At 36.1% G+C, this 22,657-nt stretch overlaps 1 protein-coding gene across 1 annotated transcript in view; it reads right to left on the bottom strand.

Moving 5' to 3' along the window:
* LOC132126094 (prickle-like protein 2) overlaps window positions 1–20,466 on the bottom strand; it is a 76,351-nt gene extending 55,885 nt beyond the window's left edge. The window contains exons 1-2 of the mRNA XM_059537130.1: window positions 20,301–20,466; window positions 19,103–19,188 (exon numbers count right to left, since the gene is read on the bottom strand). Coding sequence (XP_059393113.1) covers window positions 19,103–19,188; window positions 20,301–20,342 — 128 coding nt within the window. The 5' untranslated portion in view covers window positions 20,343–20,466. The remainder of the gene's footprint in view (window positions 1–19,102; window positions 19,189–20,300) is intronic.
* Window positions 20,467–22,657: the final 2,191 nt, after the last annotated feature.

Here is a 22,657-nt window from a genome sequence, read left to right as displayed (position 1 = left end):
ATTGAATTTGATACAAAAAGTCTCATTGATACGGTCACCCCTGGTGGCATGATATTAACCCACAGTATGCCAAAAAGAAGCACACCTTAAAGTATGAATAATAATGACAATAATAATAATAATAATAATGGTTACCAAAAATGCAAAATTATTTACTTGTTAATAATACTTAATATACTAAAGAATAGTAAAAAAAAATTTCAACTGTCAGGAATAAGTGGTTTTACAGTAAAAATGGTGCCAACATTAACATTATAAAAAAATAAACTATTCAAAATTATAAAAAGATAAAAAATAAAAAAGTATTATAATTATTACTACCACTATTACTACTATAATTTAAAATGTTAAATTGTCTTTAGTCAAATATAATCACCTGTTATGTAAAAAACAGACTATGCTAAGATTAAAATTAAAATGTTTATATATTTAACTTATATGTCATGATAAAATTCTATACAGTTTATACCAGCCCGTATTACAATAAATAAAATAAAATAAAGAAAAAAAAACAATTAACAAAAATGTTTTTTTATAAAAAAATGTAACTGTCTTTTGGCGTAAAAATGGTACTGTCAAGATTTACAAAAAAATGTAGTGAAGAATTAGCACTGAAAAGGCATGGACAGTGGACAGTTATTTTTGCACCTGACCTTATTGTAGGAATTTCCCTTTCAGACGCAAAATTTATGAGAGGACAGTATTAAAATGAATCACTCAATGCAGTTTACTAACATTTCCGCTCATCAAATGACTGGTATTTGAGCTATTATTCAACAACCAAAAAAGCATGTCTTAATGCAGGCGGTAATTTGCACTGCTCTTGGTAGATTGCGCTGGTCGTTGTGGATATGATCTGGTGGCATCAGTGTGTTCTTTAAAGTGTGCATTGTCATTAAATCATCCGCAGATCTTTCCACTTCCATTGGCGCTGTTTTGGAATTGCACTCTGGTGCTAATTTTCCCTGTTTAGTAAATCTGTCCCTAAGTGTTATCTTTCTTGTTTTATTTGCAGAGTAATTACAAGTGCCCCCAGGCTCACTCAAATAATGCCATATCAGTCATAAACTAGTTATTACACATGACCACAAATGCATATTTTTCTTATTGTTATGCTTTGCAATAAACTATACAGCTTTAAGCAGTGTAATATTCAGGCTACCAACCTTTAATAATTAAAAAATAGTTTATGCACATGCAGGCCACAAATATATATATATATACACATTTTAATTCTTTATACTTGGAGGAATCACACTACAGTTAAAGTGGAGATATTTCCAGACCACCAACTTTTAAAAAAGATTCAGCATGACATACAAACCGCTTGTGCTCTTGAATGGGTGGGCAAGTTTTCTCAACTTCAAAGAGATCCTCAGCAGAGCAATAAAAGTAGTAAGGTGGTCTAATAAGATGTGACTTTTAATAAAGCAAAAACAAGCTGCTTGGCATGAAGCTCAGAGCCCGGGACTAATACCATCTGCTTATAGCCCACAGACCAAACATTTACATCACTCCCCTGGATAACAGGCTTAGACAGACCCATCTTAAATGTAGAACAAGTCTACATACTGTATGCAGCGACCAGGACAGGGAACCAATGAGAGGCAATTGGTAGCAGAAGGAGGGAACACGCAAACCCATAATCATTTATCTAAGAAGCATTACATCAATAGCATGTCATTCCCAGCAAAAACTGTTGGTGTTTCTGCACAATAATGCTTAGACAGAGTTGAAGAATAGATGCACCTCTCACAGGAGCACATGAAGATCATGATATTTAATTGACATTAAATGAATGTGTTAAATAAATATAAAAGTTTCATATAAAGTGTATTGACACATAAAACGTATACTGTTCAAATGTTTGGGGTCAGTAAGATGAATTTTGAAATTATGCATTTAACAGATCAAAAGATACAGTAAAGGCGTCTCTATTTCAAATTCGTGCTGGCCTTTTGTACTTTCTTTTCAACATAGAATCCTGAAAAAAGGTATTGTGGTTTACATTCTTAAAAATAATATTAAGCTTATCTTGAACAGCAAATCAGCATATTAGAATGATTTCTGAAGGATCATGTGACACTGAAGACTGGAGAAATGATGCTGAAAATTCTGCTTTGAATCACAGGAATACGTTACATTTTAAAATATAATCAAATAGAAAAGCACTATTTTAGTTGTGGTAATATTTACAATATTTCTGTTTTTCAAATAAATGCAGCATTGGTGAGTATAGAGACTTCTTTCAAAACATAAAAAAAAATCTTACAGACCCAAAACATGTACATTTTATTATGCAATTCATATTTTAGATGAGAATCAGACAGATATTTTACATTCTTTCCTGCAGATATAAGAACTCTTCATGTCAGACATGACTCAAATCATGTGGTTGGAGAGAGAGTAGAGAGATCTGATTGAATAAGCAAATCAAGTCATCAGAGGGAAAGTGATTGAAATGAATAGGTACAGCAATCAGCAGTGCTTGTGGCAGGTCTGTCAGGAGACTGTCAGCATAATTCATGTTCGGCTCGACCTTTGCTGTTGTACCACTGTCATGGTAACACGAGCAAGCAGGTAAAATTTCAAGTTATTTTTTTTTTCTCTCCTAAAATAAACCAGTTGCATAAAACAGACTTTTATACCCTCTGATGAGTCTTCAGATAAACTACTTCTAATGTAGCTAGCAAAGCAAACTAAAATAAATAAATAAAACACCTGGATGAGTTAATTAATGAAAAAGGATGGAAATGTATTGATCCCAGGACATAAATACAGAATGGAATTAATTGCTAGACTCATGGACATTAATTATTAAAGTGTGTCAATAGTCCCTAAACCGTATTAACCTAAAACTTGAAACTTAGCTGGGATCTGCTAATGACACAATGCCCTGCACATGCCAAATGAAACCGTGCTGCTAATATGAGGCTGTTGCTTCTAGTCTCCATACCGCACAGGAGTAGGTCAAACAACAGATGGTCGCTAAGGATTAAACTGAACTATGTAAATGTTAAGTCAAGTAGTCAAGCAAAGCCCTAGCGAGAGCTCATAACACACAGTAGCTCACAAACGTGCCATGGTGGAGACTTTCCATTGACTTCTATCACTTTATACAGATTTAATGTTTATACATTAAATTTTTCTATTGCATTACCTTAAAAGGAACTATCAACTTAACCCGCTGCTCAATCCAACTTTTGTTGGTTTTGGTCCATGTTTGTTAGATTTGAGTTCATCTGCACTATACTGTTCAAAAGTTTAAAGATTTTTCTTTTTTTTAGAAAGAAGTTATTCTCATCAAGGCTTCATTTATTTGATTAAAATGCAGTAAGAACTAAAATATTATTAAATATTACTACAAGTTTATTATAGCACTAGAATTATAACTGAATAATTATTGAACTACTATTATTAACTGAATTTATTGAATATGTTAAAATATAATGTATTCCTTTGATGCAACTTAATCTTCAGCAGCCATTAATCCAGTCTTCAGTGTCACATGATCCTTTAGAAATCAGGCTGATTTGTTGTTCAAGAAACATTTATTTTTAATATCAGTGTTGGAAAACTGCCCTGCTTAATGTTTTTAGGGGAAACCGGGATACATTTTTTCAGGATTCTTTGTTGAATATAAAGTTCAAACACAGAAATCTTAAATGCATTTATTGTATCGTTTTAAAGCTTTCTATTGTCTGTGCTGTATACATCTATTAATTTTGATCCCAAACTTTGGAACGTAATGTATGTTCTAGTACTGAACCATAAATAAACTACTTCTTTTTAAAACTCACACTTACTAATATCAGCCACACAGATTTCACAAATTCATTAAACAGAAGTGTAAAACCACATTATATGCTTAATAATGATTAATTCAGTCTCTCAATGCAGATAAAATATGAATCATGTCTACTATTTTAACTAGAAACTCTTTATGGAGATTTGTGGGACATCAACAATGAGCAGCTCTTTGAAGATGTTTGAGGATGGCAGCGTTTCGGTTTTCAAAAATAGCTGAACATTTTGCTGGCAGAGACTGAGTATGATCTAAAAGATTTCAGACTCTAGACCTATCAAAGCCTGACGTTGAAGCCTCCTTAAGGTTGACAAAAACACTGCCTGCTTTGATCAGTGAAGAACAGAAGACGCGATCTCACTCTGAAAATTGGAGGTTATTTCACAAGATAATCATAGCGGTTTTTCACATTTGCAAACATCCACTCAAGACAAACTGGGAATTCTAAGTATCATTACAAACGTGTCATTCACTTTTCCTGAAAATAGCATCATTAGAACATCATCAGAACTGCAGCATCGTCTCTTGTTGATACTTCATGACTATAAGCGTCTTCCTGGCGCATGTTAGAGAAAATTATGCATGATTTTTGATGACACAATGGACAGAAGACAAAGCCGGAGGTCTCAGCTCTCACTTCACTACTAACAGGCTGGAAAATACATTATAACAGCCTATTTCCTCCTTAAAAATGGAGCAATATTAATTTATTTCATAAAATCTCCCCAAAGATAGTTTTACCATATGGAAGACTAACCCCAGCAGACCAGGCCTCTCCGAATGTGTGTGTGTGTCCTCATGGCAGGCCTATTGTATTTGCGCAGCAAGGCCTGTCAGCTCTACAGTCAACTGTTTGCTCTCATTAATCAAGTCAGACAGTCCACTAATATATGTACTAGATCCCAGCGGCTAACACAGTCACCACATTACAATGACCTGGACTTACAGGAAAATCCACAAAAACTGTGAGTGAAAATTCCCCCTTTGATTCATGTGTAATTTACCTCTTGATTTTATGCATAAACTGAATCTACTATGAACTGATGAAACTGAACGTACTATGGTAATGTGTGATTGCGGAAAGGTCTTTGATTTAACTTTGTCTAAATCAGCATTTTGCCTCATTAGGTACGAGCTCTTCCCACTTCAAGTGAACAGCTAAAAAATAACTTTTAAAAGCTCTCCTTAGGAACTTGCTTTGGAAGAAACGGTTTATAATTGAGAAAAAAAGTATGTTTCAGTATGTTTTCTCTATACATGTTATTTATGGGTTCTGATGCTTCTAAATTATTTGTCTCCATTTTAAAGATTAAGGGGATTTTTAAGTATTATGAGGCCAGTATATGAAATATACTCCAAAGATTCATCTTTAATTATACTGATCCACAACACGTCTTTTTTGTAAAGATGATACTGTATAGTACGCTATTGAAGTGTTAACTTTCAGTGCATGCAAACAACATCAAATATTCTACTTGCTGTGTATATTCATTATTCATAGTAAAGGTGCACAGCTTGCAAGTGTGCTAGCATTTACAATTCAAACAAGGTATTGGGAGGGACTGTTGTCAAGGTGAAGTTGCAGTCTATGGCAACCTAACAGCAAGAGGCTGACAGAGAGAAAAAAAAAGAAGTAATTTAAAAAATATATAAAACAGGGTGTTCTCTAAGTCACATCAAATTCCCACAACCAAATGTTTTTTCCACTAGATAGAATATATAAATAATTTTAGATTAATTTTATATTTTTGCGATAGGCAAGTCTTTTTGATTTAAAATTTTTTTTTAAGAACAAATCCATGCATTGATCAATTCAATGCATTCTAAAAAATTATTTCTACCACACACACACACACACACACGTTTGTACATACAAACATATATACTATGTGTGTATGTGTGTGTGTGTGTGTAATTTTATATGCTTATAGACCATAGCCTCACAGCCCATTCACTCGTACTGAACCAAATTGTTCCCAGACATCCCAGCCAGCAGACTGTGTAACATATGACTAGATAATCGGCATGACAGAAGTTCTGCTTTACACACGATTGGCACCGATGCCACACTTTCACACTTCTAGTCAACGCACAGGAGCCCCCCAGTACACATGCAGACTACACCCAAATCCACCAGCATGATTACTTACACCCATACACACAAGTACAAACACATGGTGCACACGGTAAGCGTTCACCTCAGGGCAGAAAAGCATGATCACCTGGCATCTGCTGTGTCTACCCATCCACACACACATACGATGACTAACACTGGAGAAGAGAGCGCAAATGCCATCTGATGGAGAAACAAGAGCTCATCATCTCATGCCTGTCTCACTCCTCGTGGAACCATAATGGAACCAAAAGGCTCTCCTTTAACCAAATGTGTTGATCACTTGCTGTAATGCAAAAGCACACACACACACTCATGTTTAATAATGGAGATTGTTGTCTGTAATTGAGAACAAACCATACTGCTTTGTAAAAGCTTGAGATGCAAATCATCAGTACCCTTTTGGTTATCGACTATTTACTGGACAACATTTTGATATCAGTGCATCACTTATGGTGCTCTTCCACTGCATAGTACGGCACAGTACGGTTCACTTTTGGGGGGTTTTCCACTGGGTACAGTACTACCTGGTCCTTTTTTTAGTACCACTTTGGTTGAGGTTCCAAGTGAACCGTACGGTTACCAAAATGTGACGTGTAAGCTCTGCTGATCACAGATTGGCCGGAGAGTATCTTCACTACTTGCATCACTGAACAAACACAACAGAACCACTAGATGTAAATCAGCACAGCCATTGAACTATCAAACGCAACTGTTTTTAAGGAGCACACCTTTTTTAACAACCAACAAATGGTTTCGTTGTCTGTCGAGGAAGTACAGATGTTCCTCTCGTTGATAGCAGAGGAGCAGATCCAGTGAGAGCTTGATTAAATGTTTTTCGGAATGCAAACGTTTTTCACGAGTTGCGGTAGTAGACAAGGACATGTGAATAATCCCACCCACTCTAAAGTGGTACTAAACTGCAGCGGAAACGCAAACCAAGCTGAGTCAAGCCGTGCCATACCGTAACGTACTTAGTCATACCACGCAGTGGTAAAGCGCCAATAAGGAGTGAAACTGGGTCTCTTGGAAAAGCATATGTCCATATTCAGAAAAATACTATTCAAAATAGTACAAAAAAGTAGTTTACCCTAAAATTAAAATTCTGTCATTAATTACTCCTCGTGTCGTTCCAAACCTGCAAGACCTTCATTCATCTTCAGAACACAAATGAAGATATTCTCGTGGTACTTTCGTGAATGTGCGTCGAAGACTGACATGGAAGAGAAGAAATTGTTGACTAAAGTCATTATTTTTGTTATTTTAGCACTGTTACGACCTGCTCGTTTTAAAGCCGCAACATAAAAGAGGGATCAAACAGAGGATATCGATGCAACTACTTTTATTGTATTAAACTAATACAACAGCAGTTAATGATAATAATAAACATAAGTCTAGGGTAATAGAAAACAAGGAAAATAAATCTCACAACAAAACTTTAACTACATGATATAAGAAATGCAAAGGGGAACATAATCAACAAGCTCTTACATGTTGAAACCCAGAGCCACTCTAGAGAAACAATCCCACAGAGTGCCTCCCTTAGTCAATAGGTAACACACTTATATAATGGTACTAATTAGCAATTAACAGAAGACCAATCAGGAACTGTCACACTCCATCCAATAGGATCTGAAGACTCAGGGTCGTCACAAGCACACAAAAAGTATTCTCGTAGCTTCATAACATTATGGTTGAACCACTGATGTTACCTTTCTGGGCCTTGAACGTGGTAGTTGTGTTCCGTCTATGCATGGGCAGAAAACTCTCGGATTTCATCAAAAATATCTTAATTTGTGTTTTGAAGATGAACAAAGGTCTTACGGGTTTGGAACGACATGAGGGCATGCCAGAATTTTTCTTTTTGGGTGAACTATCCCTTTAACATTTTATTTTTAAAAAGTACTTTTTTTATTTCAGGGTTGTGTAGTTGCTGCATTTTATATTTGTGGTCCAGTATAGACTTTGATTATTGCTATATTAAAGATAATTATAATGACTAAAAAGTAAACTAAACCCTTAAATCCACAAGAAACATTGTTTTATTTAGGAATCACAAATAAGGACAGCCCCAAATGTCCCAAAAGGGAAGTTTTGTTGTGCTTAGCTAACTTCAAGGGACAAATTTGTCCCCAAAGTATAGCCAAGTACAGATATAATTAGCTGTCTAATGAATAATAGCTGATAATGAGCTGTCTAATGAAGACCTATATTTGCTTCATTTGAAAATAAAGTAAATACTAACCCTAATCCAAACCACAATCTGACCCCTAAAACAGTTCTGAGTCCAAACTGCATTTAATACCTAAAAGTTCTAGGTTTTTCCAAAAGACAAAGTTTTGCATTTAAAATAAATAAATAACTACGTCATTAAAAATTTCTGCTCAAAAGTGCTCTTCATGTTAAACTTTTAAAAGTGTATTTAAAAGTTTTCTCAAAAGCAAGAGTTTGTCGACCTTGTTGTGTTTTGATATTGTATACCCATTCGTACATATCCCCAAAGGAAGTCTTTTTCAGATTTAGCTAACTTCTGGGGACAATTATGTCCCCAAAGTATAAGTAACCCACACACAACACACTTATCCAATAAACATAGTCAGGGCTGGACTTTTTAAACATATTATTACAGAAACAAACAGTTCTCTGTCCTGATTAGACACAGATGCACTGATGGAATAATCGTTGGTTTAATCGGTCCATAAAAATAATGAAGTGATAAAAAACGACACCGTCTAGCCAGGATGATGTCATTGCATCCCTCTCTTTTTCCCCATTTCAGTCTGTTTTTCTTTTCTCTTTCTTGACTTTCTAAACTGGATTAGTCTTTCTTCCTAAACAGTTGAGGGTAGCCGTGAATCATTAGGCTTTGCTTCCTCGGAGTATAGGAGACAGGAATGCTTTAATAATGCGGGGCTCTGCGTCACATTTGTAAGGCTGTTTCTCAGAAACACTTCAAAGACTTTAAGGAAAAGTTCATCCAAAAATGAAAGGTCTGTCATCATTTACTCACCCTCATGATGCTCCAAAACTGTGCACGGTTATTGTTCCATAGAACACAAAATCAGAACTTTAAAACTATATGAAATGTAATTTAAACATAGCCAAAATTCATTTAAGTATGTTATTTAGAATGTAAAATGTTCATTTTGAGGTATAATATTGCATGCTGCATAACTCTGTCTTTATAATGCGAGTATGCTTTTCAAACCAAAGGAATTGTTCCGGTTACAAATGCATGGGAAAAAAACATGTGGATCTCAAATCTTCTGTATCAAATGCAGTTTTTGCAGCTGGATAGATAAAGCACGCAGTTACACCCATTGCTGATCTGAAGCTCACAGTTGGCCTTTCCCTTGTATAATTAACCCTTTCCTTGCATGGTTATGCATTCTAAACAGTGACAAAATCACTGTAATTTTCATCCAGTTGCGACTTATTGCCTAATTTGCCTGTGACGTCATTGACAGGACAGTGTCAAATGTCACACGAACAGTCAAAACAAATCTGAATGCTTTCAAGTTCAAAATCAGTGACTTTTGCCCTTCACTGGAGCTACAAGGATATCACATCAAGAGATGAATAGCTTTCAGCCTTTGAAAAATGCACGACCTTTTGCACGTTTCGTATTTCTGTGGCATGTGCTCGCAAAACTGCCAAATCTAAGACTCACCTTGGGTCAAGCTATCTGCATTCACTTGAGCCTGGGATTGTTTTGAAATGGTCCTCACACAAGTTCGTTTACATTACCAATAATCTATCATAAAATTAATGGAAAGAAGCCATGTCTGGTTCTGATTTTACACTCCCTGTGGCTGTTGTATGTTTGGGTGGGGATGTCAGAGCTCAACGGCTAGAGACTCGAGGCACAAATAAGGGAAGGCAGATTGTTCTGCTTAACTTTTTATTGGCCCATTGTCTTAATGTAGAAATAATTATTCTGGACTTCAAACAAACAGGACTGTCATGGATGTTAAGAACGGTATGAGACTTTGGCTGAGATTTTGCACAATCTATCTACAAAACAGCTGTCAAAAACAGGGAGGAATGAAACTGAAGGAGACCGGATCCTTGTTCACATCTCGGGGGTGTTGTGCTTGATTTCTGACCACTCTCACTCGTCTGCCTTCTAGTGTGGTTGTCACAGCACCAAAGGAGTGTGAATAGTACCATCACCCTGGAAACCGGCGCCTAGAAACACTTCTCTTTATATGACTCACTGAGAAAAAGACACATTTCAGTTTCTTCCATTCGTGAAAATGTTCTTTATTTTTTAGCTACCATTGGCTAAATATGCTAATTTCAAAAGTTTAGGTGTAATCGGTTTTATAAAATGAATGAAAATGCCTTTACAGATGTAAATCTCCGAGGTAAGTAATATTTACTTACAGTGTACCTGTATCGTGCATTAGAACACAGGCTTATCAATATACAGAATTATCAGAATTCAGTTCAGATAAAAGACAAAAAGTGCACTTGAGTGTATGTATGTGCGAATTAGACTCACATGAGAGCACCAGCTCTGTGATCACAGGATACTGGAACTGCTTCAGCTCTTCTATTAAGAGCAATTTCCTGTGCTTTCCTTGTAGATGGAATGATAGGCAGCGGCAGAAAGGCCAAGACTGCTTTGCTGTCATCTGTGAAATGCTGAGCTATCCATACGCATACACATGCTAAAATGCATGCATACAGGGACATACATAACTAATATTCACTTTGTTTCTGAAATATTTCTGTACAGTAAGGCAGAGGATGAGATGAAATTTACATATTAATGTGCTCTTCACTTTCGTAGGCTAAGATGTATTCTGTCACAGAGAGACACGTTTCTATTCATATACACCCGAGCACTCACCCTTCATTACCTTAGAACTCACATTTATGTTAACATAGACAAACTAATGCAGTAACTCCAGATGTGTAAAACTAGGTCAACTCTGAGTTCATCTGCATTGAAGCAAAACTGATCTGAAACTAACGATGAATTTTTGTCAAGTTTAAATGTGTTCTTCTAATGGAGAATAGCATCCGATGTACTGTACTACTACGCAAATACAATAGTGCCCTCTGTTGACAAAATAAAGTTACAGCAACCAATTATTCAAGGACAACAACCATCTGGTCATATATTCTAACATTTTATCTTTTTTATTATTATTTCTATAGACTACTAATAAACTAAACGGCTTCTTTCGACATCTTTTTTATACTATATGAAATAACCTTTAATTTTAATATATATATATCCATTAAAGTTATATAGGCTACTATAATTTGTTAAATTATACTTACTATATAGCTGTTAAAAATCAAGCACAGTTTACAACTAGACATTTTAATACAGTTAAATTTAATTAAACAGTTTTTGCCGGTTCAAAACAAAGTAAACAAACCTTTCAATTCAGTCATGCAGTTTTTACTTCACAAATATTGCTGCAATTGGCCCTGACCTAACAGCCATTATAAAATCACGTTTTCCCACGGGATTCCAGTGGCAGTGTTTGTCACATGCATCCATTTAAAGCTCATTTACAACAGAGCAGTTTGCACACAGATGCAGTGTTTAATGAATGGCAGCCATTTGAGAGGTTAGGAAAGAAAAGTGGATGGGAAATAACATGATGGTATCAAGAAGAGGAGAGACGGGACAAGTTTTAATTTGCAGCCACAGAACAACCCACACTGCTGTAGAGGTGGTATAAAAGTTCTCCATGTAAGTGAGAGACAGATGACAAAGTGAGAGAAAGGGAGGAAAGGGGAAAAACTGAATCAAAGGATAATTTGAAGTGCTGAAGGGAGCTGTTCAGATACCTGCGGTTCCCAATCTGTTTGAGTGTTTGTGGGTGCATGCGTGTCTGTACCCATGTATATCAACAACATACTACAGTGGACATAGCCCTGCTACATGCACACTTCACAATTGCTGTCCATTGCTACTGAGCAGGAGACACAAGTATAATGTCTACCCAGTCCTAAGCGCATTCAAAGAGCCTTTCATTCCTATAGCTCTCTGGTAGGGTTACGGATCAGCAGTGTCGCAGAGCCATGGCGCCTGCAGCCATTTATTCTCTCCATCTTAAGATGGATCACTATACAGAAAACAGCCTACAATGAAGGATTAGTTTGGAGTCAAAAACTGATGGTACATCACAGTACTAATGTCTCAAGAAATCTTAATAGCCCTATGGGCGCCATGCACTTATATATTTCCCTAGGCAAGATAAAACATCCAAGCTAAGTTTTTTGTTTAGCATGCAAGCTGCACCAAGGTTAAATCTGAGTTCTTAAAATTCATTGTCAAAGGATGCATCAAAATGATCAAAAGTAGAAAAGATATGTATAATCATAATGTAATAAAAGATTTACATTAAAATGCATTTTAATATTGATAATAATACAAGCCATTAATAAAAATTCAGTAAGTGATAATAATAGAGCATAAAGAATGATTTCTGTTGGATCATGTGACACTAAAAACTGAAGTAATGGCTGCTGAAAATTCATCTCTGTTGTTACTGGAGTAATTTACATTTCAAAACAATGCAATCAAAAAATAATTAGGTAAGCATAACAGAACTCTTTCAAAAACAAAAAAAAGTCTTAATTATTTTAAACTTTTATTGGTAGTGCATACTTACATATAATACATTTGAAATATGAAACAGAACAGCTTTGATACATGATGAAACTAGCCATGATCTCCAAAAATGACAGTTTAACCAAAAAAAAAAACCCCCACATATTTTTATATTTTGGAGAGATGCTTTAAAATGTTTTTTAAAAAAACATCCAGTTCGAATAGACATTACCCTTCCGGGACTAAAAACTGTTTAAGGCAGCTGGTAGTATTTTCGTATGGCGTAATTTCATGGCATTCAATGTTTAAACCACTATCCAGTTGTGATCCAATGATATATAAAAATAGCACTTTTTATTGTTTAATATATGGGTATTAAGGGGATAGAAAGTTTAAGAAGCTTTCAGAAGAGGGCCTTTAGTACCAGGTGCAGGAGATGGAAGACAAAAGGCCAAATATGGACTAAATGCATTTTTAATGCAGCATTTGATCCACATACATTCCATGCATTTATTCTATCACTTAACTGGGTGTGGATTCCAGTGGCACTTTGAGGCTCTTGTGCAAGTAAATTAGAGGTGATGAAGACATGATCTCTGTGTTTAGCAGCTGCAGCTGGTCTGGACAGATCAAGCAGACAACTGACCCAGAGCTCAGGGACAAAGAGAGAATAAGGCGTAAGCTCTCTTCTCATACACCGAAACACAGCCCACTGCCAACAACAATCTCTGATCTCTTCCACCAACTGCACTGCTGCCCTATGTTTGCACACATCACTAGTCTTTGCAATAGAATAACTCATTTCATCCATTTCATTTCATGCCACACTGATCTTCCCATTTCACATCTCTTCATCACAGCAACCTTCTGTCTACCTATCGGTCAGTGTATCTACCCATCTATTTATCTGCCTATTTCTGTTCATCCATCTATTTATCTATCCATCCATCCATCCATCCATGATCTCTCCAATCATGCATCTTTCAACTAATTTATCCATCTGTCCATCCATCTATTTATGTATCTGTCTATCCATCCATCAATCAATCATCTATCTATTCATCTATCATCTCTCCAAGCATCAGTCTCTCCATCCATGTATCTGTCTATCCATTCGTCCGTCCACGTTGAAACACACTTAAAGTAATAATTGAATCACTCAGTCATTCAACAGACCCTTGTTGATATCTGATCACCAGTGGTCACAGGAGACACATCTGAGTCATGTTAGAACCAGGTGTAAACAGGACCCTGGTCACAGCCCTCTTGACATGAGAAGGACTTTTGTCAGATTTAGATTGTGGCATGTTCACCGTGGACTAAAAAAAAAAACTTAAAATTAATATTTAGCATAATATAAATGGAAGGGAAACCCAGCTGTTCTCTATTAGAAAATGATGGTGACCAAAGACTGAAATATGCCCTTCACTGATGAGAGCAACGAGAGATCATTGAGCCACTGGTGCTGAGAGATGAAGTCTGAATGATGCATGAATTAGGCTATGGACTGAAAGAGTTTCTCTAATTGCAAAAAAGGAATAAACATTCAAAGAGCTTAATAATGAGTAATCACTGTCTTCAAAGCTGAATGGCCTTTGAATGTACTTGCATAACAACAAACTACGTCTCATTTTGTTGCCAAGGTTCTGCCGAGTGTCATTTGGTTTTGAGTCATTTTGCAATTATCTGTGTTGTGAATGACGTAAAAACTGCATCAAAACAAGTCTGAACTTTTAAATCACAGTCTGCAATTTACCAGTACTGCTATTACATAAGCAGTCTCAATGAACGTAATGCTTTGTATGACAGGACAAGATTGTTCAAAAACACAGTTTTCTTAACAAAGGTCTGCATGATGACATAACTACAATAAAGCCTGTTGATTTGTCAGAAAAAGAGTGAACTGAAGGCAATGTGACACCAGTAATAGGCCCATATGCTCTCTTTCTTTCACATACATTATAATGGGGTAGTGAAAACCAAGCTCACTATGGTAAAGATGGAGTACCCAAAAGCTGGCACATATACACACTCCTCTGTAATCATTAGCTCTACAGCTTCAGAGACAAAGGGATAAAAACATTCTCCAATTACACCCACTCCAGCTCTATTGAGCATCTGCTAGGTGTAAAATATGAAGGTGTGATCAAACCAAACCCAAGAGATGTTCTTTTCTTCCTGTGACACAGTTGCATGGTCAAATCAAAAGGAAAACTTTCAAAAGGAAACCTCGTGATACCAAACTCCTCATGGCAGAGAAGCTCTCCATAAAAAAGCACTATCACTGATGTTGAGAAATGGCCTCTTAAGTCATTCTTGTCTAGCCAAAGTCTAATTTTAATAGGCAATTCTGCAACAACAAACCAGCATATACTGGTCATAGTGAATAGATATATTTGATGCACTAAATATAAGGAATACTGAATAATGTTAACTTTTTTAAATGGTGAAGTGGTGATCTGTATATGTTTTACAGTATAAGGTCAATTTTGAAGTTTATTGAATAATAAGTAGAGGGAAGTTGTGGCCTTATGGTTAGAGATTTAGAATCGTAATCCAAAGGTTGCAGGTTTGAGTCTCGGGCCGACAGGAGTTATAGGAGAGGGGAGAGAATGTACAGTGCTCTCTCGCCCCTCAATATGACGACTTAAGTGCCCTTGCAGAGCACAAATTCCGGGTATGGTCCATCATAAATGGCTGTATGTCATGTCACTTTATCATAATAAGGTATTAAAAAATCAGTGATGGAATCAGGTCAAGCTCTTTCAATTGTAGTATAATATTTATAAAGAGACAAAATGTTTACAAACAGATAGATGTCAAATAACTGAAGAAAAAAACAGAATTTTTTAAAAACAATTTTCAAAAATCAAACCAAACTGCAGTTGGGTTATTTTTATCAGGTTAAAACATTACTTAAAAATACATCTAACACAATAAAAACATGAGAACATAATAAAAACATGATTTTGAAGAATTAAAAACAGAGTTATCCGTTTTTGTAAATAAACTCTTCAATTTGAACTATATAAAAAAAGATAGAAAAAAATAAGGAGTATATACTACTTTTAAAAAGACTGCGGCCAGTGTGATTTTGTGATCTTTGAAATAATTATTTTATGTTCACCAGGAATGCATTCATTTTGTCAAAAATGCAGTAAAACAGTAACACTGTGAAAGAAAGAAAGAAAGAAAGAAAGAAAGAACTAACATATTTTGTAATGTAATTTATTCCTGTGATGGCAAAGGAAAATTTTCAATAGCCAATACTCAAGTCTTCAAAGTCACATGTTCCTATAATTCTAATGTACTGTTTTGGAGCTCAAGTAAAAAATAATTCTTCCCAAACCCATGGGAAATAGTTAAGCTTCCAGTTAGAGATTAACCTGAATGCATCTTGGTTTCTGATACCCACTGTTACTTTCACCAGCACCGAGCTGTGATTTGTGTATCTAGTGGGCCTCAATCTGCATGTATGTGACCCACCCCACCGTTTCCGTGGCCACAATGGCAAATAAACGACCCTATCATTACACCCAATCAAAGACAACCACATACACCCACAGTTGTCCCAACCCCCCAGTAAAAGCACTGTCTGAATCTGAATGGTCAACCTGTGAATCATCTGCATGGCTATAGTGTAGCCCATTAATTAACACAGGCCCCAAAATAAAAATCTTTGGTCAAAATAACCTCAGATGGCCACATAAGCAACAAAAACCAAGCTCATTTACTTGATGAGTGGACTAAGTGTTAACAGGCAACATAAACTCATCTGGTTATCACTTCAAAGGACACTGGGAGTGGATATGGTGATTTCATTCCATTAGAGGTGAATGTTGTTATGCCTTCTTGCCCTCTTTGTATATGTCTGAGGAGCAAGGTTTCCCTCTCTTTTTCTCCTCCTCCTGACCTGCTGAGAAGGAGACTCCACTTTAAAGGCCCATTCAATGTGCCAGACTGCCCTGACGGATTGATTTGGCTGGGCCGCTTGTTAACACACTGAAAGACTCTGTTATGCAGATCGGAGGAGGTTACTTGGAGGACAGAGTCCAGCAGCTCTCCCTGCAGCTACAATTGATTTTATTTTTTACACTCCAGAAATCATTTTTAATCAGTATGTTGTCCTGGTTTCCATATTTAAATAGGCTTAAAATAAGATAATTTTACCAAATGCTAACACTATCTGTCAGAATGCCAAAAATAGTGGACCATCTACCCAGTAAATTGTCTTGTATACAGGAAAAAGTGAGCATTAGCAACCAAACACCATTAAGTGTGTGTCATGCTGTGTGTCACAGAAGTCACCATGAAAGACTAACCAGTAATCAGTTTTGCTGGCTCTCTAACAACAACAGTTACACACAATGGCAATACCAGAGGACTGCTGATAAAAAAGAAATTTACGATGAACAGACTTTTAAGTGCTTTGTACACTTCCTTTAAATGCACACATAAAAAAAAGATTAACTGTGGACTGACCATCCTTATATTTTAACATTTGCAAACATTTGCAAGAAATAAAACATACAGAAACAAACCAAAATAAATACAGATATTATAATATAAGGCTATTCTGTATACCGAGTAGTTAGTGTAAGAACAAAAACCAATGAAAGCTAAAAGAGGTATTTGATCATCATGAATCAGCATCTACAACCTACAGCTACATGCCAACCTGAGTAAATGGGTCATATAAGCTGGCTGATCAGATAGCAAATACTCAAAGCGCTGATGCAAATAGGGGCAGTAATGAGACTCATTAACACAAAGAAATCAATCAAGCCAACGGCTCTCATAAATTATTTAAGTCATCGTGTTACACTTGCATGGTACCATCTTGGTTCGTTCCTTCTACATAGCATGCCCAATACAACCTGATGGACTGCAGCTTGGACAAATAAAAACATTATTAAGGTACTTTCAGGAAAATTATTTTAGTTATACAAGTTTCACATAAACAGACTTCTGAGAATAGGAATAATGTTTGGTCCACAATGCAGTTTATTCTAGCCCAAAACTGTGTGAATCACTAATTAAATCCTTGAATAGACAGTAGTGTTCATACCCCAGGATACCCCTTTTGGTTTTAAACAATGGCGGAGAAGCAGGGAAATAGACTCCAGCTCCAGCAGATATTCCAACGGTCTCATTAATATTTAGAGATTTATGACTATTTAAGGACATTTTAGGCATTGCTGATGTTAAAAGTGTTGGAATGTAATGTGGGTTGATGGACTTTTCATTTTCACCAAATCATAAGACCCCTGCTCTACCCCACTACTTTTAAGCAAAGTCCATATATGTCACATCAATTTATTTTGAAAACCATCTTGGTGATGTCACGGGACAGCTTTGTTTAGGTAGGCATAAAAGTAATTCCTACTGCCACCATCCATTTCATATCTTACAATTTATACTATTCATTATCCAACAAATGGTGCATCTATATATTTTCCCCACAGACTCTTAGGAATCCAGTTGGAAAATCCCTGAATGATCCAGCCACTGCACAATGAACTTAAACTTCAGGATGCATAACATGAATGCATGCTTAAAATTTTGTAAGCATGGACACCTACTTGCTCTGTCTATGGTCCGATCATGGTCAAATTTGACTTAAACTCTCTCTATTTCTCTTTTACACACACAGCTAAATAGCCATCCAGATAGCAATCTGCATTCAAACATGTCCCGTCGCAGTCATCATAAAAAATCTTTAGGAGCTACTGTTGTGTAAGAGACCCCATACAGTTCCATAGGTCACCCACTCACACACACAAAGATGGACGCCAAGTACTATGTTACAAATGTCCGCATTAAGTTTGTCTAGAAGACCATTTAGTTTTATTGTAGCACTGCAATTAAGGGCACATTCCAGAGCTGACTGTTGCCCCGTAATAGTTTACAGCAATGGAGAAGCAGGCAGATGAGGAGTACTTCTTACCCTTCATCCCAGCAACTCCCCTCTAAGTTGTACTCCTAAAACTCCAATGGCTTCTTAATAAAGCAAACATGAATGTTAGAAACGATGCCAGAATTTTAATTTTGGGGTGAACTATCCCTTGATTTTAATATGATTTTGTTATTAGATGGGATGAAACGTGATCTTATTTTTGTATTCCTGCTATTTTATTTCAGCAAATTCTAACCAATCACATTCTCCGCTTCACAGAGTGGTCCAGCAGAGCAGTTCATCTACTTCTGAGCCAAAAAAGCAAAATGATGGCTTTTGGTTTCACCCAAGCAAAAAGGAAGCTTGAATGTCCTGGAAAGCATGAATAGCTAGCTTAGTGTACGCCGGTATCTTTGCACATACAGGTCCTGCAAATTGCCAGCTGGCTCGGACACGCACTGTCAGCTCGATTCAGATTCTATTGAATCCTCCTATGGTGACTCTATCTGAAGGCAAAGCACCTCTAAATTTCCACTTAACATTCCAAGAGCTTGGAAATGCTGATGCCATTCAATACAGACCATATACTGCACCAATGCCAACCCTAACTTTGAAATGCATGGTGAGGATTCTCCTGCACCAAAAGCTGACTAGCAGGATGAAAGCCTGACTGAACATATGGTAAAACAAGAAAAAGCATGGGGGTCTCACCTCCACTTATGCAGAACGAAGCCAGGACACTGCTCTCCACATGAGGTACAAGGTTGTCCTCTTTCTAAGTCATCAAGCACAGTGGACTACAGAAGTTGAATAGAAAACCAAGAGTTATTTTCCATAGAAACTGAATTTATGCAGTACTTTGTGGAAAGGGATTACTACATAAATGCATGTATATGGCATGAAGAACATCCAAATGTAAAATGCATACTCTGTGTGCATCAAAGTGTGCACCTACATAGTGTGAACTTACATTCGCTTTCTGTAGTACTTCTCCAAATCATTTTTAGGTTGCACACACTTAATTCCACTGGTGACTAAAATGTTCATTTGCATTGTAAGGGTTTAAAAAGATTCTTGATATTGTCTGATAACATTTTACATGGCAGGTGTGAACCGTCACTTGAGCAGAGCAGTTTATTTTCAGCTCATCATTCTAAAAGATGGCAGCTACGTCAAAGTGGCATTAAAAGATACATGTTAAATGAGTAATAATACAGATAAAACTACCATATTTTATACACATAATATTTACAGGGTTTATAATTAGTGTAATTAGCCCACTAATTTAAATCATGATCTCTGTAGCCTACATGTAAACATGTCAGTGGTTCATTGCTTCATTTTTACAGATGGATTGTAATTATAAAATTGTACATTTAAAAGCATAGTGTTACATTAAAAGAAAAAGTATAGTTTTAACATTTTACATTGCTAATTTATTGCTTCCAACTTTCTTAACTTTTTTTTCTCAGAAAAGGCATGCAGATGGTTTCATTCAGCTGTTAAAAAAGTAACATTCTGTTCACCCAACACAATTCAACACAGCAACATATCTGCTCAAATGGTCATATCATAACATGATGTCACACACTTAAGAAAAATTCATTTGTTTATCTAACAATAAAATGCTAAACCATCCATTTTTTTTTTTTTTGCAATATCAAACGCCAATCTGATAACAGGCGTTTCATGCTGAGGTATCAAACCTGTGTGACGTAGTGCTGAGTGTTTGTTGATCATAACTTCACACATCACAGAGCAGCTCCAGCTGTCCGCACGCTCATCACAGCTAGCGTTTTCATTCCCAATAACTCACAACAAAGAGTTCCATACTTAAATGTCTCACTGATGCACCGTGCGTAAAAATACAAATCGTTAAAATGTAAACACCCCGTGCCAATTTACTCACCGACCGACTGGAGTTTCTCTTCTTAAGGCTTCGTGTAAACATGATAGCGTGAGGGATTGAGTGTCAAAGCGCAGTGAAACGGGTCACCGAGTCAATATGAGGAAGAGAGCATCGGTAGAGACGTTCATCTCCGCTCTCTCTCTCTCTCTCTCAGTCTGTCCCATGTGAGCTTGTGAATGAAATTACTGCATTTCCGGGCACGCCAGCGGTTTTTTCAACTAACCCAGTAAATGTCAGGTACATTCCTGTGAAAATGTGTGAGAGCGTTTCTTTAATTGCAGTTATATAAACCGACGGTGTAATTGTTTCTAATTAAAGTTTTGAGTTTCTGTGTAAAAAATAAATCGACAAAAATCAACATGCATGTGAATGGTTTAATTTCATAAAAGCGTTTCTCTTACAATGGTAAGAGTGTATATTTGTTGATGGTAAATTCCATTATTTTGAATATGTTTGATTACCATAATAAATGCATGCTTAACCTTAAAATGGATATTTTAATGAATTGATAAAAAGCACAATTTTTTTTTCCGTTTTTTTTTTTTTTGCTAAGCACCAAGATGCTTCAAATTTTTTGTTCTTGCTATTTAGTGAGATGCACTTAGAGGAAAAGGAGATCAACAAAGCAGTATGACAAGGACCCTTACAGAGACATTTCCTTTATCACCTCATCTGACAAGTGAGGTCTTGCTTTTATTCACTGGAGCTCAAAAAGCAAGCTCGGAGCTTCGGTGTAGGAGTATGTGCAGTGAATGTCTTCAAAACTGACAAAGACTAAATAGAGCTGTAAATACCCCAGTCCAATTGACCTTTAACCTAATGTAAATAATACAAGTTAGTGAAACAATACAAAGAGTTTTGAGTCCCATCCTCTCTGGCCAGTCAGTCTTAATGCAGTCTGTTTGACTAGACAGAGTCTGAAGAAACAAGATAACATGTAACTTATTAAATATTTATCAACTATTAACTTAACTGTTTTTTTTTCTGAGAAGAATTCAGGTGCCGTATTTTCCGGACTATAAGTCACACTTTTTTTCATAGTTTGGCTGGTCCTGCAACTTATAGTCAGGTGCGACTTATTTATCAAAATTAATTTGACATGAACCAAGAGAATTGAACTAAGACCTCTTGCGGCTGTAGACGGTAATGTTTTCTCTTGGTTCTTGCTTCTAAATAGATGCGACTTATAGTCCAGTGCGACTTATATATGTTTTTTTCCTCATCATGACGTATTTCTGGACTGATGCAACTTATAGTCATGTGCGACTTATAGTCCAGTGCGACTTATATATGTTTTTACCTCATGGTGACGTATTTCTGGACTGATGCGACTTGTACTCATGTGCGACTTATAGTCCAGTGCGACTTATATATGTTTTTTCCTCATCATGTCGTATTTTTGGACTGATGCGACTTATACTCAGGTGCGACTTATAGTCCGTAAAATACGGTATATTAACTAGCACAGGTTTAATCAAAGACAATCTTTGTCAAAGATGCACACCGTTGAGGAGGTTCAGTGGCACCGTGACTCCTGGTGTTTGGTGGAAGTTGTGTAGTAACCCTGTGTGACAGGAAACATTACCTGTCTCAACAGATTTCTGGGTGCTTCACTTGTAAAACATAATCTTCCATGGCCTTAAATAAACTATAACATGGCCACACGAAAGAGTTTAAAAACCCTCAGACTAAAAAACAAAGGAGACTAAATAACCATGTGACTACAAAGATGGGTGAATCTCATAAAACACGGCCCAGTGATAGTTTACCCCCAAATCAATCAAAATTAATTTTTATAAAAAAGACATTTATTATGCTTAAAGAAAGCACATCTCACTGGCAAAATTTTTTTGTCTGTCTGGCTGAATAAGTTTAATCAAAGAGACACCATAACATAACATCACAACATTATAGCAAAGGGAATTTATTTGTGAGGCATACAAATTATATTCATTTTGACATTAAAGACTATTATAGACTTTATAAAGACAAATTCATTGCATTAAATAATTCATATACATAATTTCACACATAACTCATAGCACAACCTGCTCCAAGCAGCTCAACTAAACTATAATATGTAACAGTAAGATAAATATTATGTGAAAATGTTGTCTGATGGAAAATGAAAAGAAAACAAATGTAAATGGGAAAAAAATCATATACAATTTTAAAAAATGTATTTATTTACCACCATTAAAAATGAATGAAAAAGACAAGAATAATAGGCTACTAGTTTATTAAAAGATGGATTGAAACAGTTTAAAATATTTTTACAAATGATATTCTTGTGTATAAAATATTTTAAAATATGAATACAATTTTCTGTATAACTTTATTCACATGCAAAATTAACT

Source organism: Carassius carassius, chromosome 44 (genome assembly GCF_963082965.1).
Source record: "Carassius carassius chromosome 44, fCarCar2.1, whole genome shotgun sequence".
Lineage (NCBI taxonomy): Eukaryota > Metazoa > Chordata > Actinopteri > Cypriniformes > Cyprinidae > Carassius > Carassius carassius.
This window is presented reverse-complemented; position numbering and strand designations above follow the sequence as displayed.